Source organism: Nyctereutes procyonoides, unplaced genomic scaffold (assembly GCF_905146905.1).
Source record: "Nyctereutes procyonoides isolate TBG_1078 unplaced genomic scaffold, NYPRO_anot_genome, whole genome shotgun sequence".
Classification (NCBI taxonomy): domain Eukaryota; kingdom Metazoa; phylum Chordata; class Mammalia; order Carnivora; family Canidae; genus Nyctereutes; species Nyctereutes procyonoides.
In genome coordinates this window covers 2,974,664-2,991,186 of record NW_026575042.1, presented here as the reverse complement: position 1 = coordinate 2,991,186, position 16,523 = coordinate 2,974,664, and the positions used below count along the sequence as shown (strand labels likewise).

General features: G+C 42.7%; 1 protein-coding gene across 3 annotated transcripts in view; it reads right to left on the bottom strand.

The window, feature by feature from the left end:
* Positions 1–11,360, bottom strand: part of ANO10 (anoctamin 10) — a 229,792-nt gene extending 218,432 nt beyond the window's left edge. For all 3 annotated transcript variants that reach the window (XM_055321414.1, XM_055321416.1, XM_055321415.1), the window contains exons 1-3: positions 11,143–11,360; positions 3,736–3,888; positions 276–473 (exon numbers count right to left, since the gene is read on the bottom strand). In XM_055321414.1, coding sequence (XP_055177389.1) covers positions 276–473; positions 3,736–3,874 — 337 coding nt within the window. In that variant the 5' untranslated portion in view covers positions 3,875–3,888; positions 11,143–11,360. The remainder of the gene's footprint in view (positions 1–275; positions 474–3,735; positions 3,889–11,142) is intronic.
* Between the last annotated feature and the right edge of the window lie 5,163 nt (positions 11,361–16,523).

The following is a 16,523-nucleotide window of genomic DNA, read 5'->3' as shown; positions in this document are numbered from 1 at the left end:
GTTCACCCGTTCCAGGGGTTCCCAAAGTAAGGCCCATGGGGCATATTGCATAAGCAAACTTTAGTGGAACGCATCTTCAACCATTTATTTCTTATGGTCTAAGGTTGCTTTTGCTTTACAAGGACAGTATCAAGCAACAGCAAGGGAATATATGGCCTGCATAGCCTAAAATAGTTACTATTTGACCCTTAATGTGTTTGCTGACCCCTGATCTACTCATCAAAAACTTATTTTTGACATAAACTGATGCTGATAGAAACAATCTTGGGACTTACCATCATAATCTTTGAAGTTATGTCGGGTTCCATATGTAAAGGCTCTCATAGTGTTATCATTACACTCCTTTACCAAACCCATTGCTTCTGCACCCAGTAATAATGTAATTTTGGAGGCACCAACAAGATATAAGTTCTCATTTTCTAGTGTTTCTTTCTCATATTTATTTAATAGTGGTCTAAATAGCAGCTGGGCACCTTCAAAAACAAAAGGTAAAAGCAATCTTAGAAAAGTTTCAAAAATGAAAACATTCTTTTTTTTTTTTTAAGATTTTTTTGAATTTATTTATTCATAGACACAGAGAGAGAGAGGCAGAGACACAGAGGGAGCAGCAGGCTTCATGCAGGGAGCCCGATATGGGACTCGATCCCGGGTCTCCAGGATCACACCCCAGGCTGCAGGCGGCGCCAAACCGCTGTGCCACCAGGGCTGCCCCAAAAATGAAAACATTCTAAATAAGTATTGTTTCTAGCTTGATATAAGGAAAATGTATTAACAATTCAAATCTATCTTCTAAATAAATAGGAATTACAGGTAAGTTGATATCCTCCAGAAAACTACCTTCTAGCATCCTATATTTCTGCTCAGAAGTCTAATCATTATGTGTGACCTACTGTGTCTTTCTTTCTTGAAGTTTGTAGTATGTCTCCATTCCCAGGGTTCTGGAACTTTCCGATGACAAGCCATTTTCACCTACAGTGCAGTGGGCCCTTTCCATCTGAAAAGGCCTGGCATCACCCTTGAGGTTTCCTTTGATGATTTCTTCTTCTCCTTTCCCTCTGTCCCCTTTCTAGAACTCTTTTTATTTAAGATGTGTACCTCCTGGCCTAGTCTCTAACTTCCTGACTTTTTCTCTCTCAAAGTTCCTAATTCTGTACCTTTTGCTCCATTTTCTGGGAGGTTTTATCAAGATTATCTTCTAACCCTAATACTGTGCTTTTAAATTTTGCTTTCATACTTCAACTTTATACAAGCTCTGTTTTTCTAAATGAATATTTTACAGTCTCCAACTCTTGATTTACAGAATGTCTGTCCTGCCCTCTCATAAGTGAAGGAGTTAAGTTTTTAATTCTCTCTTGGTTTTCTTCTTCTGCAGTGTGCTGTTTCTACCTGTTTGTTTAGGTTAAGCTTTGTCTTCCATGTTAGGGACTTTCCTCAGATGTGTGGTGATCTTTTCTTGTATGTGCGTGTTTAAGAAAGGGGTTCTAGGAGGCTGTACTCAAGTTCTGAAGGTTTAGATGGAGCTCACTGAAGATGGCCTTTAATGCACAGTCCTCTGGCCAGGTTGTTTTCCATGGGCAACTCTCTGATTTCTACACCTTTGGTTATTTTGTGTTTGGTTAGACTCCCCAAGAAAGATTATTCAATCTGCTTCCTAGATGATTTGAATCTAGCTGCTAACATTCTAGAAACTAAATTAGGTATGAGATTAGTGGGATGGAGGATAAGGGGAACAATACTCCATTACTCTATTTTCAGTACAGAATCTCTATCACAGAAGCCCCCATGCCAAAATCCAAACATCTGACCCTTTGCAGAGAAAATTCAGTCTTCTGCTGCAGTCGTAGAATACAGGGATCAGGGGAATCTATTTCTTAAATGAATATCAGTCGATTCTTTTTTTCTTTTTCTTGGTACCACTTATTTCCACCCCCATAGGCCCCTACAGTCACTAATACCTAAGTCCACAGGAGTATTCTGTGGTGCAAACGAAACTGCACCTCAGTCTGTACTCCTGCCAGCTTCAGCTTTGACTTGTTCAAGTCTGAGAACTTATTTACCACTCATCCACCTGTTTTCTAACTTCCAAAATGGTGCTGCTGTTAAATTCTTTCCTTTCTTCTTTGTCAAAGTAGACATCTCTTTTTTAAAGATCCTTTTATTGTCATTTCCATAGAGGTTTGAAAGAGAGTAAAAGTAAACATGAGTGTTAAATCCACTGCCATGGGACGCCTGGGTGGCTTAGCAGTTGAGTGTCTGCCTTTGGCTCAGGGCATGATCCTGGGGTCCTGAGATCGAGTCCCACGTTGGGCTCCCTGCATGAAGCCTGCTTCTCCCTCTGCCTGTGTCTCTGCCTCTCTCTCTCTCTCTCTCTCTGTCTCTCTCTCTCTCACGAATAAATAAAATTTTTTAAAAAATAATAAAATAAAATAAATCCACTGCCTTTACCTGAAATATCAGGATACTTTTTTGGAATGCTCTTCCATATTTCCCAGCAGTGTAGAAAGATGCCCACCTCTGCCCCATCCCTGTGTCTCCGTGCCGAAGCCACACCACGAGCAGGGAAGACAATACACTGAAGTCCCTTGCTCTTAGGCATTACAAACGTTCTTCCATCACAAGAATTTTAAAGAAGGGACTCCAACCCAGTGAAACACCTCAGATTTCAATAAGAAGGTATTCCAGTTTTTCAGTCTTCTTTTGGTTCAGTTGTTTGCAAAACATTAAAAATTCCACTTTGATCCAAGGCTTTACTATTTAGAAAGCATTTCAGTTTACAGTAAAAATCTTTACTTAAAAACCTGCCTACTTGGGGATCCCTGGGTGGCGCAGCGGTTTGGCGCCTGCCTTTGGCCCAGGGCGCAATCCTGGAGACCCGGGATCGAGTCCCGCGTCGGGCTCCCAGTGCATGGAGCCTGCTTCTCCCTCTGCCTGTGTCTCTGCCTCTCTCTCTCTCTGTGACTATCATGAATAAATAAATAAAATTAAAAAAAAAAAAAAAACCTGCCTACTTAAGTTTTATTCAGTGTTTGGAGACTTGGTAAAGTTTTAGGTGAAATGCAAGTGCAAATCAATTCTTGTTTTGTATAATTTTATGAAGTTTTTGCTCATGTAAAATGTCCTCCACCCTCTCACCAGATCTAGATGCCTGTTTGCCCTTCAGGAGAGGGGTAAGCTTTGGCTTCTATAAAGTCATCCTTTTCCAGCCCAAAAAGTATCACCAAGTGTCACCTCTGTCTTCTCTTTACCCTTCCAAATAGTTTACAAACAATTCATTTTTAAGTAGCATGCCCTGCTTTGTAACAGTTCTTTCATTAGGTTTTTTTATTTTGGGGTTTATTTTTGTCCTTTTACTTCACAATTTCCAGGATTTGGCATTCAGTATTCATACACTGACAGTAACATCCTTGCAGGCAGAAGACCATATTAATCTCTCCCTCAACATCATAACTCACATATAAAAGAGCACTCAGTAGATACTTTTTTCGTTTGACAAATAGTGACCCACTGTGCCAGGCCAGGTACTAGGCACAGCATTTAGAGCTGTGAACAAAATCACTCAGGTTGCTTTTGGTCTAATGTTGACTTAAGGTCTCCTTTCATATCTACATAAATGAAGAGCAAAGAAATGGATATTAATTTTAGAAACATATCAATTGAAAAACTGTAAGATATATTTGAAAATATACTTTTAGTCACTGATCACAACTAAGTCTGAATTATGTTTATTTTACTCACCACCATCTTCCTTTTTAGAGACAATTCTGTTTTTCAGCCATTCTTTGGTTTCTTTTTTGACATCCTGAGCCAGTTCTAGGACCACCAAAGGTGTGAAGGAACTCTCACAAGTATCCAAAGCTGGTAAGGTCACTTTCATCTTTCACAAACTTGCTGAAATTAAAATAAAATATAAAGCACATGGGTTACAACAGAAAAGAGAAATATATAGACAAATATATATTTGTATTTTCTCTTTATTACACCTAATTCTGGATTCCAAGAAAAAGGAAAATATCTCATGATCCAGATGTGTTATGTGACAGGCTCAACCAATGATTCACAGCACATGTGTGAGCTAGGCCCAAACAAAGTAAGGCAGAACACCACCCTTTTCTGTAAGCAGCTCAGAACACAACAGGGGGGACACCCAGATAAAGGGAAGGACAGCAGTGTAAAACGTGCTTTCACACAGGAAGAGTACAGAAGTATTTATAAGGGATTTGACACCTGAACGGGATTTAAAAGAATGAATAGGAGTCTGCTGGTGAGACTTGGATGGCTTTCTAAATAGAGGAAATAATATTCCCTTACAAAATAATGATGACAAACAGCCAACAGAATCAGAGAGATACAAGTAGATAGGTAAAGCTGCAGCACTACCTATTAGCTTCCTTCCTAGTTTTTCTTTCTTGAGAATATCACCTTTATCTCTGTTTCCAAGTTTGAAAAATACTCAAGTCAACTTGGACACCCACAAATGGTATTAAACTAAGGCCTAATGGCCTCCCTCTAAAATGTTTTTCATGCGAATCTCTCTAACCCATTGATTCGCAGCAGGGACAATTTCTAGACTTTAGCCAATCTTATTCTAAGCTTGTACTTGATTTAAGTTTTAATGACTCCAAAGTACAAGTGCCAATCAATTCCTGGGAACAATCACAAAAGGAGTGCACAACACCACAGAACACCTTTCCATTCTTAAGGATGAACTATGATCTTGCAACAAGCTGATCTAATAGAACAGTGTAATCTGGTGTACAGTAATACACTTTTGTTTTTCTCCCATAGAACATAGTTTTGGGGCAACATAGGTATTATAAATCAATGCTGAGTTCACCTTATAGCACAAATGCTTCAGGAACGCTACTATAAAACACCAGCCAAATCAAAAGTCAGCATGCTACACTTTATGAAAGTAACCAGATCAAAACAGGACTCAGTACTCCCCTTCAAACAGCTAAAATAATGTGGTCAGGAATTATATGGAGTGAAAGAATAAAACATACCAATTAGAGCTATGGGAACTCAGAACGCTTAATATGCAAAAGTTTTCAATCAAGAAAAGGGAGAAAACCATGTTCTACACAAATCAATGATGGAAGAATAAAGACAGTATAGGATAAGAACAGTAAGACCAGAGCAAGGAGGGCCACATTTTGTGAGCTGTTGACTATTTAAGGTACAGTTCACATCTGCTCCAACGGCCAGAAAGGAGTCACTATAAGTTTCTGAGCAGAGGATTAACTACGTGTCAGAGCAATATGAACCTCAACAGGTAAATTTAGGGGGCAAGACTGTGTTTTTCATCTTTCAACTCTTCTGAACTTTAAAATTTTTTCATAACAAAAAGTTGGGGAAAATGGTTAATCTGCCAGTAGACTACAGAGGCTTAGGCATCACCAACTTTTAACTGGAAATATCAAATACAATGAACATTTATGTAGTAAATGTTTTGTGCCATGCTGTGACAGTCTGAAAGTACAAAAGTAAGGTCCCCATCTTGCTTCTGGGGAGCTCGCAGTCCTACAGCAGAAGCAAATGTGCACCAAATCATTCTAACACAAGGCCTGAGCACCATAGTCATACACAGGTGAGGTGGGGCAGCAGGAGGGAGAGATTAACTTTCCTGGAAGGGAGGCTGAGAACCAGACACCCTTCAACTTGGAAAAGGTATATGCAGATAACTCTAAGGTTTCTGACCTGGGATGTGGGAAAGAGTAAATAAAGAGGCAAGTTGGAAAGAATGGCACAATCAGGGTTCAGGGCACAATCAAGGGTTCAGCAGGGTACATGTGGACATGCATCAAAGAGTCAGTTTTCTGCCACTTATGCATTGCCTAATGTCGTAATAAAAGGCCTACCTTATTCATAATTACCAGGTCATAAAATAATCTTTTAAAGACACTAAATGCAGGTTTCAGTTCTATACACGTATATGAGCACCAGCTACAAATTCGTAATAAATATTTGCTCACTGATTTATTCTCATTTGAGATACTACATGCCCTTCATTACTTGAGACAACCTTAACAAGATTTCTAGTATATTACAAAGTGTCACTATCTCTGATATCCAAAGAGTTCCTACAAACTCTTGGGAATATCATCTTTAACTCTGTTTCCAAGCTTGAAAAATTCTCAATTTGGACACCCACAAATTAACAAAAAAAAATACAAAAAACTAAAATCACAAGTCACAAAAGAAGAAATACAAGCAGCCAACACACATTTTGAAAAGATGCTCAAACATACTAATAAAAGAAATGTAAAATTAATATAAGATGCCTTTCCCTTTTCAGTTTTGCTGAAGTTGAAATGTAGACAAGGCCCAGTTCTGGTACAGGTGTAGAAAATTGGGTATTTTCACACATGCCTGACAGATGTTGTACTTTAGTATCACCTTTCCAGAAAGCAGAGTGGCAGTATGAAAAATAATACTAAATACTCCTACTATTCATTACACAACAATGCCATTTCTAGGAATTTATGCCAAGGAGATAATAAAAAAGAATCTACATATAGTAGAAGTTCATTACAATTTTCTTTTTTTCTTTCTTATTTATTTCTGGGTTTTAGTTATGGCAAAGAAACAAGAAATAACTTACAACTGAAAGTCTAACAAGGGGAGATTGGCTAAATACATAAAGTGTGTCACAACTATACAACAGAACCATCAACACAAGGATACAGATGTGACTATATTAACATGGAGAACATTTCATAACTCCTTGTAAGGTAAAAAAAAAAATACAAAGCATGATCTCATTTATGGATATACAGGATCCATACTAATAGCAAAATGGCAATACTAGCTAACGTTTGCTGGGGACTTACTACATGCAAAGCACTGGACTACTCATTAAATTCTCACGCCAATTCTATGAGGAAGAAACTCTTAACATTTTCATCTAGCAGATGAGAAAACTAAGGTCACAGAAGTAGATTTGTCCAATGTCACACAGTAACAAGCAGGAGAATTGGGATTTAAACTGTGGTGGCCTCAGGTCAGAGCTCACACCCTTAACCATGTGTGGATACACTCACATTTCAATCTATACTGTGTGTGTTTTAATAAACGTCCTATCAATGATTAGTCAGATATATTTCTCCAAACTACCATGTCTAAGTAGTAGGATGTAAGCTGATTGTTATTTTCTTCTTTAAATTTTTCTTTTTGATTGAATTTTAATGAGCAAGAGTTTTTTTATAATTATAAAAAAATGGTTTTTACTGTTGTAAAATAGTATGCAGGAGCCCCACATTTTTAACAGTACGTGTAAAATGCACCTTTTAGTAAAGGCCAAATGATATTTTTTTAAACCTGGATAATACAAGGTAATATTTTGCTTTAGTCCCCTGATTAAAACCATACGAACCCTGTGAAAGAAGAGTTGCTTAATTTTAAAGATGTTTTGGAGTAAAGATTAACTAACAATGAAAAAGCCTTCTGTCCAACAGTATATAAAATGAAAGGACTCAGGCAGCCTGGGTGGCTCAGTGGTTTCGTGCCACCTTCAGCCCAGGGCCTGATCCTGGAGACCCAGAATCGAGTCCCACTTCAGGCTTCCTGCATGGAGCCTACCTCTGCCTGTGTCTCTGTCTCTCTATGTGTCTCTCATGAATAAATAAAATCTTTAAAAAAAAAAAAAATGAAAGGACTCAGCATCTAGGCACATTCCCTCTTATCCAAAAGGAGACTGCCAAAAGCACCAAAGGAGCTGGAGAAAGATAGAATTTTTAGAGGAGAAGGAGCTTTAGGGGTCATTTAATCTCATGACATCACTGTACCATGTTCATAAGACCCAAACTCACACAACCAGCATGGCAGATTTAGAACTGAAGACCAGTGCTCTTTGAATGATTTTCTGAAAAAGATCTTTTTTTCATTTTTGTGAACTTAGTCAATAAAGTCAGTTTTACAGCTTTGTCATTAGAAGAAACACTGGCCTAGCCAAACTGTACAGCTGCATGCTTTTGCTCCATAAAAGTCTCAAAGACTAACACAAATGGCAGTGTTGCATGGACTCTGCTTTGTGCAATGTGAACCATGTGAGGGGGAAAGACTACTAAGGCTTTTTAGTGGAGTTTGGTAAGCTCTGATCCCTTTCTCCAGGACATAAAATGCTCTTGAGGTTTCAACACTGTCAGTGACCATCCTTTAAGGACCAACTCTGCTCTGTTAACGCCTGCAGTTTTCAGCTGTTCTACACTTAAGCCATCCATTGAGCCAAAATGTACTTACAACCCTGGCTGCCTAAGATGCCCTTCCTCATCCTGCTATACCTTCTGTGCTCTCTTCTTCCTGTCCCTATAACCAACCTAGGGGAACCTACTGCTCAGGGAATTTTTGTCTCTGTATAGAAAACCTCTGGATGTCCCTTCCTTGGGGGACTCCTGCCCCTGTGCTCTGCATGCAGCAGAGTACAGGTAAGGAGGATTTAGTTTTACAGTTAACTGGTCAGTGTAATCCAGGCATGCCCTAAACCCACTCTCCAGTTGGCTGGCCCAATGGAGTGAATAGCAAGTCTAAGGTAGGGAAAACAAGAAGCCTCATGGCAGCCTTGGCCTAAGCTGAGTTCTGCAACCTGCTTTCACCGGAGGATCCTAAGAGCTTGGTTCACCATTACAATATATATGACCAGCACATGGTACCAAAATACCAGATGGGAGGACATTTAAGTGTGGGTATGGAAGAGAGGCTCATGGTCCCAGTTGGGGCCAATCTAAAAACAATGATTCAACATATGTAGTCTTCTTAGGCACTAAAAGATAGAATGATTTCTGCAACTGCAACCAATTTCTCCATTTTATGCAGGCTGTCAACCAGGACAGCTGCCAGGAATGACTAAAAGGCAGAGCATACAGGTTTCACAGATGCTCTGGGGCACAGGATAGCCATCCCAAATTCTGTTCTTATCATGTGCTGGACTGCACAGAGGGCCAAAGGGAGGCCTATAAATGACTTGGATTCATGTGGCTGTTAGATTAGCTACTGGATCACTTGCCTACAGTAAGAGGTAAATCCTGACCAGAGTGGTTGAAATGTCCATACAAACACACTGTGAGTTCAACCATAGGGTGGGGGTGGGGAAGCTGGGGGTATGTACATTCGAGGATCAAGAAAAGGAGACCCTGTATTCACTTTCTGAGTTTAGGAGGTGGGGAGCCAGTGGAATTATAAATTCAAAGGCGAATAAGAAGGAAATGCACAAGCAGTCTTCAGAAATCACCTTATTTCAGACTCAAGGAGAAACGTAAACCAAAATTACACAATTACTCTGTCATGAAGCAGAACAGGAACACATCAGTGAGAGAAAAATGAAGGGCCACAATGATTAAGCTGGAAAATGAGAGGGATTCTCTTAGGAGAAAAGTTATAACTTTAATGGCCAGGGCTAGAAGGAAGGACAGGACAGCTCCAGAGACCCTGAGGGTAAAGACAACTTGGGGACATGCTCTGAAACCTCCAGGAGGCAGTTAACTATGAGGGCATTTGTGGGACATTTTTTCCTTGAGACCCAAGGTCTCCAGGCTGCGTCTTGGTGTTATGTAAGATGTGGGCAAATTTAATAGTGGGAAATCAACACTGCACACAGCCACCCTCACTAGAGTTTCTCAGAGACACTGACAAGGTAAGGAAGCTGGTGAGGCCCACTCCCATACCTGGGAAATTGGTGGTATCAGGACCCCACAAGAAGATGCAGGAGAGGCAAGACAAGACATGCTGAAGACAGCCTGGCCACAGCAGCCCAAGCCCAGGCCTGATTAGATGCTGCACTAACAGAAGGCCACCTCTGCACAGAATCACCCAACTGAGCCTTGCCACAGACTGACCAATGAAGTGAAACAACAATATTTCCACCTCTCATTTAAACTTTCTATCTACTCTCATTATGCCACATACTGACAAGATTTTGCTTATTTAGGCTGGAATAATGTCTGAAAATCTGAAGCAGCACTGAATCTCCCCTGCAAGTGCAGCACCTGACACAAAACTAAATTTCTACTGTGATAAAAGAATGAATCCATGATAACCATACAACCATTTAAAAAGATGTTTAAGGAGAATTTTTAATGATCCAGGCAAGTGCCAAGTGGGGAAAAAAAAAGCAAACAAATTAATATAATATGACCCCAATGATGTAATATGTACATTTAATATGCAATAAAATACAAAAAGAATTAAGAAGATTTGCACCCAAATGTTAAGAGTTGGCGAAATTACATGGGATTTTAACTTTTATCCCTATACTTTTTCTCAATATTCCATGTTTCTACAATGAAAAACAAGTTTCACTGGCTTTCTTTTAAGCACACACACTCCAATTTACCAAGCCTTTTCTATTCCCTTCCATTATTTTAGACCTTTTAAAATTCATTCTTCAATAGCTGGTCTGCACAGATATGATCTACTTTCCACCGTGAACTGAAAACTATGTATCATACTCACAAAATAGGAAACCTTAGAAACGTCGAGTTCTGTAGGTTAGTGTGACTTCAAATTGAAAAGAGGCAAATAATAAAGATTTCTTTTTTTTTTAACGCCACGGGGCTAGATTCTTAAAAATTAAGCTCCGCAGGTTTAAGGAAACGGGAGCTGTTTTCAGCCTGGGTGAACCTCACTGCACTTCTTACGTGGGACCCTGTGCACAGTGTTTTGCAGCAGCCCGTGCAGCCCAGTCCTGGCACGGGGAGGCGCCAGGAAAACAGCAGCAGCCCACAGGGAGACAGCTCTGCTCCAGCCACCTTTTCAGGTGTCCCAGGCCCTGTCCCTGGCTTGCACTCATTACTCGAGTCGTACGCTATGTCCCCGCGCAGAGCCTGGGCACCCCATCACCCTGACCCCGCAAGTTCGCTGCGGCCACGGGGGGTCTGGGGGGTCTGACTTCCCCCAACCGCCCCCCGGGGGCGTCAGTCCCGAGCCCCGCTCAACAGGCCCTTCTTCCCAGCCCCGCTCCCTGCGACTACCCCACGAGCCCGCATCTCCCCCACCCCGGCCCACGTCCCGCTCCTGGGGCTGCCAACACTGGGGGCGCACCGGGACGGAAGGACGCCCCGCCGCCAGGCAGCCCGAGCTCCGCTGAGCGGTCACAGACCCGCTCCGCGCCGCCGACAGCGAGGGTCTGCGCTCCCTTCCCCCACGTACCGGCCGCAGCGGCGCTCCACGCCTTCGGAGGCGGGCCCGGGGCCGGAGAGACCCTGAGGAACCCCCGCGGACGCTCTTTGGCAGGAGCGGACGCAGGACGCTGGGTGTGGCGGGGCTGACGGGGCCGACGGGGCCGACGCGGCTGACGGGGCCGACGGGGCCGACGGGGCCGACGGGGCCTAGGAGCCGGAGCGCAGGCACAGCTGACCACGCCGCGAGAGGCGGGGCCGGCACTGCGCCGTACGGAGTGGGGCGGGGCCTCGCGGGGAGGGCGGGGCCTCGCGGGGAGGGCGGGGCCTCGCGGGAGGGCGGGGCCTCGCGGGAGGGCGGGGCCTCGCGGGAGTCCTCCCGGCCGGGACGGAAACGGCTCCGCGGAAAAAGGAGCTGAGCCTAGCTTGCCCTCCGCCGGGAGCGGGAACGCGGCGGCGCGCGGAAGAGGCGTGCCCTGTGGGCTGTCACTCGGGGGGGCGGGGGGCCCACGGCGGGAGGGGCGCGTCCGACGGGGGGTCTCTCGGATGCGGGGTGGGGCCTCGCTGGGCGGCGGTGCGCAGAGAGGGTGGAACCTGGTAGAGCCGCTAAGGGAACGCAGGTGTCCGGGCTCTTACAAAAGACCTTCGTTACTGGAGTAATAGACTTTTTAGTAAAAGCGGCAGCCCTCCTCAGATCTCCTTTCAGTAGCGAAAACGAGAACTTTCGGAAGGCGAGGTTGGGATGGAGGGACTATTCTTCGCTTTTCCTCTTATTTCCGTGGCTCTGCTTTCGGATAACCAGGGGAGCCTATAGGTTCCCTCTTCGCCATTTCCTTCTTTCAGTCTCTTACGGTCCAGACTCCACTTTTCTTGTCACTGTCAAGTGTAAGAACAAGTCCCCCGCACCCCTGCCTCGCCCCAGATCTGCCTGGATCTCAGCCCCCTGCTGCTCGGGGGTTTCGCCCTGGCTCCGCCCCTCTGCCTTCCTTCCTCCCATCCCTCAAGGGAATGGAGGCGCTCTCCCCCTCCAGGCCCCACCTCTCTGTACCTGCTCTCCTAGTTCTTTTTTCCATAGCACTCATCACCTGTTTTATATTGTTTCTGTCAGTCTTGCCCTAGAATGTAAACGTCACGAGGGCAGAGATTTCTGTCAGTTTTGTCCACTGATATATTTGCAGTGCCTGGAACAGCCTTAGATCCTCACCAGGCAAGCAATAATTCTCAGTGGAATCAAAGAAGGCTTTATTTTCTTTTATTATTTTTTTATTGGAGTTCAATTTGCCAACAGATAGCATAACACCCAGTGCTCATCCGGCCAAGTGCCCCCCTCAGTGCCCATCACCCAGTCACCCCCACCCCCCCGCCCTCCTCCCCTTCCACCACCCCTTGTTCGTTTCCCAGAGTTAGGAGTCTCTCATGTTCTGTCTCCCTCTCTGATATTTCCCACTCATTTTCTCTCCTTTACCCTTTATTCCCTTTCACTATTTTTTTTATTCCCCAAATGAAGGAGACCATATAATGTCTGTCCTTCTCCGATTGACTTACTTCACTCAGCATAATACCCTCCAGTTCCATCCAGGTGGAAGCAAATGGTGGGTATTTGTCGTTTCTAATGGCTGAGGAATATTCCACTGTATACATAGACCATCACATCTTCTTTATCGCCTCGGTGTCCATCGAAAGAAGGCTTTAAAAGGACTTCTCCCGGGCAGCCTGGGTGGCTCAGCGGTTTAGCACCTGCCTTCAGCCCAGGGCGTGATCCTGGAGACCGGGGATCAAGCCCCGGGTCGGGCTCCCCGTATGGAGCCTGCTTCTCTTCTCCCTCTGCCTGTGTCTCTGCCTCTGTGTGTGTGTGTGTGTGTCTCATTAATAAATAAATTTTTAAGATCTTAAAAATAAAAAAAATAATAAAAGGACTTCTCCCCACCTTACACCCATCTCAGCCCAGAGGGATGCCTCCAGGGCCTGCCCAGCCAGAGCAGTGAGGACTGCCCTCCCATTCATCCTCCCCTCCTCTGGGTCTTCCAGGCTCAAGGCAGGAGGGAGGGGAACTTGAGGACAGGAACAGAAGCTGGCTACTACACAGGGGACTGTTTGCTGTTCTTTCTGGAACTCCAGTGCTCTGTCATGGCAGCTCACCACCCCACTGACCGGTTCCCATGTGGCTGTCATGAGACCTGTCATGTCATGCTCACGGAAGTCCTGCATGGGTATGTCCAGAAGTTCTCTCTCTTCTGCAAATTGGGACAAATTGTTTCTGTTCCAGTAAGTTTAGACATTAACTATTCAGTAGGCTTTTTGAAATTGCAATCTTCCTACCTTCTCAACCCTTGAACTTGAATGGCCATCTCTCCCTATAACTTCATCTTCTGCTGTTTATATGACCAGAAGGACTGACAAAAACAAAATTTGAATGGAAATATAAAAAAATATCTTTCACACGGACAATCTCATTGCATCTCCATAATTAACAAATTAAAACTTTGTGATAAGTATGACAAATTAGTTGTTGGACAACACAAATGGCTGACCTGAGTGAGTTAATGACATGTATCCCTGTTATCAGTTACCTAATGCTGCATAACAACCTGCTACACACATTTAGGGATTCCCATCTCCTCTCTCCTTTTGGGGATTTTCATATTCTCTGGCTCCCAGGACCTATTTCCAGTTTTGCTGGCCAGAGAGCTAGGGTTCTCTTGGAGTTTCCTAGGCTTTCTATCTGTCATGCGTATCTGTCCTTGGAGCAACTATAAAGGCAGTATTGAGGGAAAAGAGAGAAAAAAATAACAGGGATTCTCCCCATGCTCTTTGCACAACAGGGTCCCTGTTCCCACTTCCTCTGTCCATGGGGACAGGTGTTCCTTGTGTCTTACTTACCCACTGTAAGTATAGTCACTGTACAATAGCAGTGCGACACCATGACTGGGACTGGCCTCAGGACAGAAAAGGAAGAAGAAAAAACTATCAGGAGTTTTCATCACTTTCTCCAGGTTGCAAAACCTTTTTTGAGTATTCTATCTAGAGGTTTTAGCAGTAGTCAGTGGGATACACGGGCTGCAGTGGACTTACTGCATTTTGGCCAGAACTGAAACTTACCAATCAGATAAATGAAAAAAAAAATTTCATTTTGCATTTCTCTTACTATGAATGTGAAAGAGAAATTTGTATTTTGTTTTCTGTGAATCCTCTTTTTATATATTTTGTCCATTCTATTGGATAGAGAAACTTTATACAAACATAGTCCTTTTCTTAGGTATGAATGTCAAAACTTTTTCTCAGTTTGCCATGTCATTTGACTTTACTTATGCTGCTTTATTAGCTTGTTTTGTGTTTTTTGCCACCAGACCTTTTCCTTTTCTAATTGGTGAATTTTACTACACTTTTCTTTTACTACTTAGTATTTCCTGGTTGTTTCAGACTTTTCTAAGACCTTTACGTTTCTGAGATTACTTTGAAAAGTCTTCCATGGTTTCTTCTTAATATTTCATGATTTCACATTTTTCCTTTTCTAAAAGATTTTATTAGTTTATTTGACAGAAAGGGAGAGATCACAAGCAGGTGAAATGGCAGGCAGAGGGAAAGGGAGAAGCTGCAGACTCCCTGCTGAGCAGGAAGCCCAGTGCGGAACTTGATCCCAGGACCATGGGATCATGACCTGAGCTGAAGGCAGACACTTAGCTGGCTGATCCACCCAGGTTCCCCTCATATTTTTCCTTTTAAAAGTTGACCCATCAGAAATTTGTTGTGATATAAGTGGAATGGATCTGGCTTTACTTTATATCTTGATAGATACACATTTGCCCAACAATTTACTTAATAACCCATCTTTTCCTTACTGATTTAAATACCATCATAATCATATACTAAATTTCCTTCTGTATTTTTGGACTTTTGCAATATATCATTTTCTTTCTTTGAACTCTCTAGTATAGCGGGAGAAGGCCAGTTCCCCCTGACAGTTTCTGAATCCCTGATTCCCATCATAAGTGTCTGGTGTAGCAGCTGCTGAAGCCTTGCCTTCAGTAAACTGTTCTCTCCAGGTGACCACAGGTGATCATGTATGTAACTTTTCCCACTGTGTGCCCTAGATTCATAGTATGCCTTGTCAGTGATGACAAGGTCACCATTCTCTTCAAACCTAGCCAGGTCAGATGCAATCCCAGATTTCCATCTCAAGGGCCTGATTCCTGCAACCATTTCCAATACCAACTATGTATGGGCCTGGGCTAGAAGCACAGCCACTGCCTAAATGTGGAAAATGGACACTTTAACCTGTGATCCAGGGATTTCAGAGTTGGATCAAGAAGCTGCTACAACCACCACTGCTTCTTGACACCCAGAAAGCTTGAGAATAGCCTGAAACTTGCTGGAAGGAAACCACAACTTTTCTCTCCAACGGAAGGGCCAGGAGCCATAGGAAGATGGTTTTTGCTTCCTACCTGATCTCAAGTTAGTGCATCCTCCTAAAGAACCTGGTGTTATTTCTAGGCTTCCAGCCACTTCCAGTATATCTTTACATAAAAACCCTCACGTAAATCACATTTTTCATGACATTTATTCCTAGTTAGTTTATCTTTCTTGTTACTAGTGTAAATGAGAACTTTTCTTCCAGCATAGCTTTATTTGGCTATTGGCTATTGTATGAACATTAATTTTTGCATAATAGTTTGTGACACGAATAAAATCTTTTACAATTTATGGTAGTTTATTTCTTTAAGATTTCCAAGCTTACAGTCACATAATTTGGAAATAATTATAAGTTTCCTGCTTTCTTTTCTTCTTTCTGGCATTAAGGAAATACCTCTGGTGTTTACTGAGCATGTAGGAGGTTGACCTTGGGTTGGAGATAAATATATTTTATTATTAAGTAAGAATCCATGAATTCTTATTTTATTGAAAGGTTTTTTTCTTGTCAAGCATGAATGCTGAATTTTTTTAATATGTCTTTTCATCATCCATGAAGATATTCATGTGATTTTTTTTCTTAGTAATAATGAATTTTATTAGTAGGCTCCCTTATTTAGCTTTTATTCTGAAAGAAATAGAGGGCTGTTGAGGAATGGGCATATGGGTAAGATTATCTGACTCACAACTGAAAAGGATCACTCAGATTTCTGTGTCAAGAACACACAGAAGAGACACAAAGATGGAAGCAGACTATTGCAGTAATTAAGGCGAGAAATAGATTATACCAGAGGTAGCAGTACAATGATGAGATATAGATTCTAGAAATATCCTGAAGGTAGAGTTCTCAGGAATTTGGATACGTCGGATGTAAAGTATGAGAGAAAAAAGTCAAGTGACAGCACTGTCGTTAGTGAGGTCAGGAAAACTGTGGGAGGAGTGGGTTTGGAGGAGAGTCAGGCCCTCTGTGTTGGACACACTGTTTAAGATGCCTTTTAGAAATCT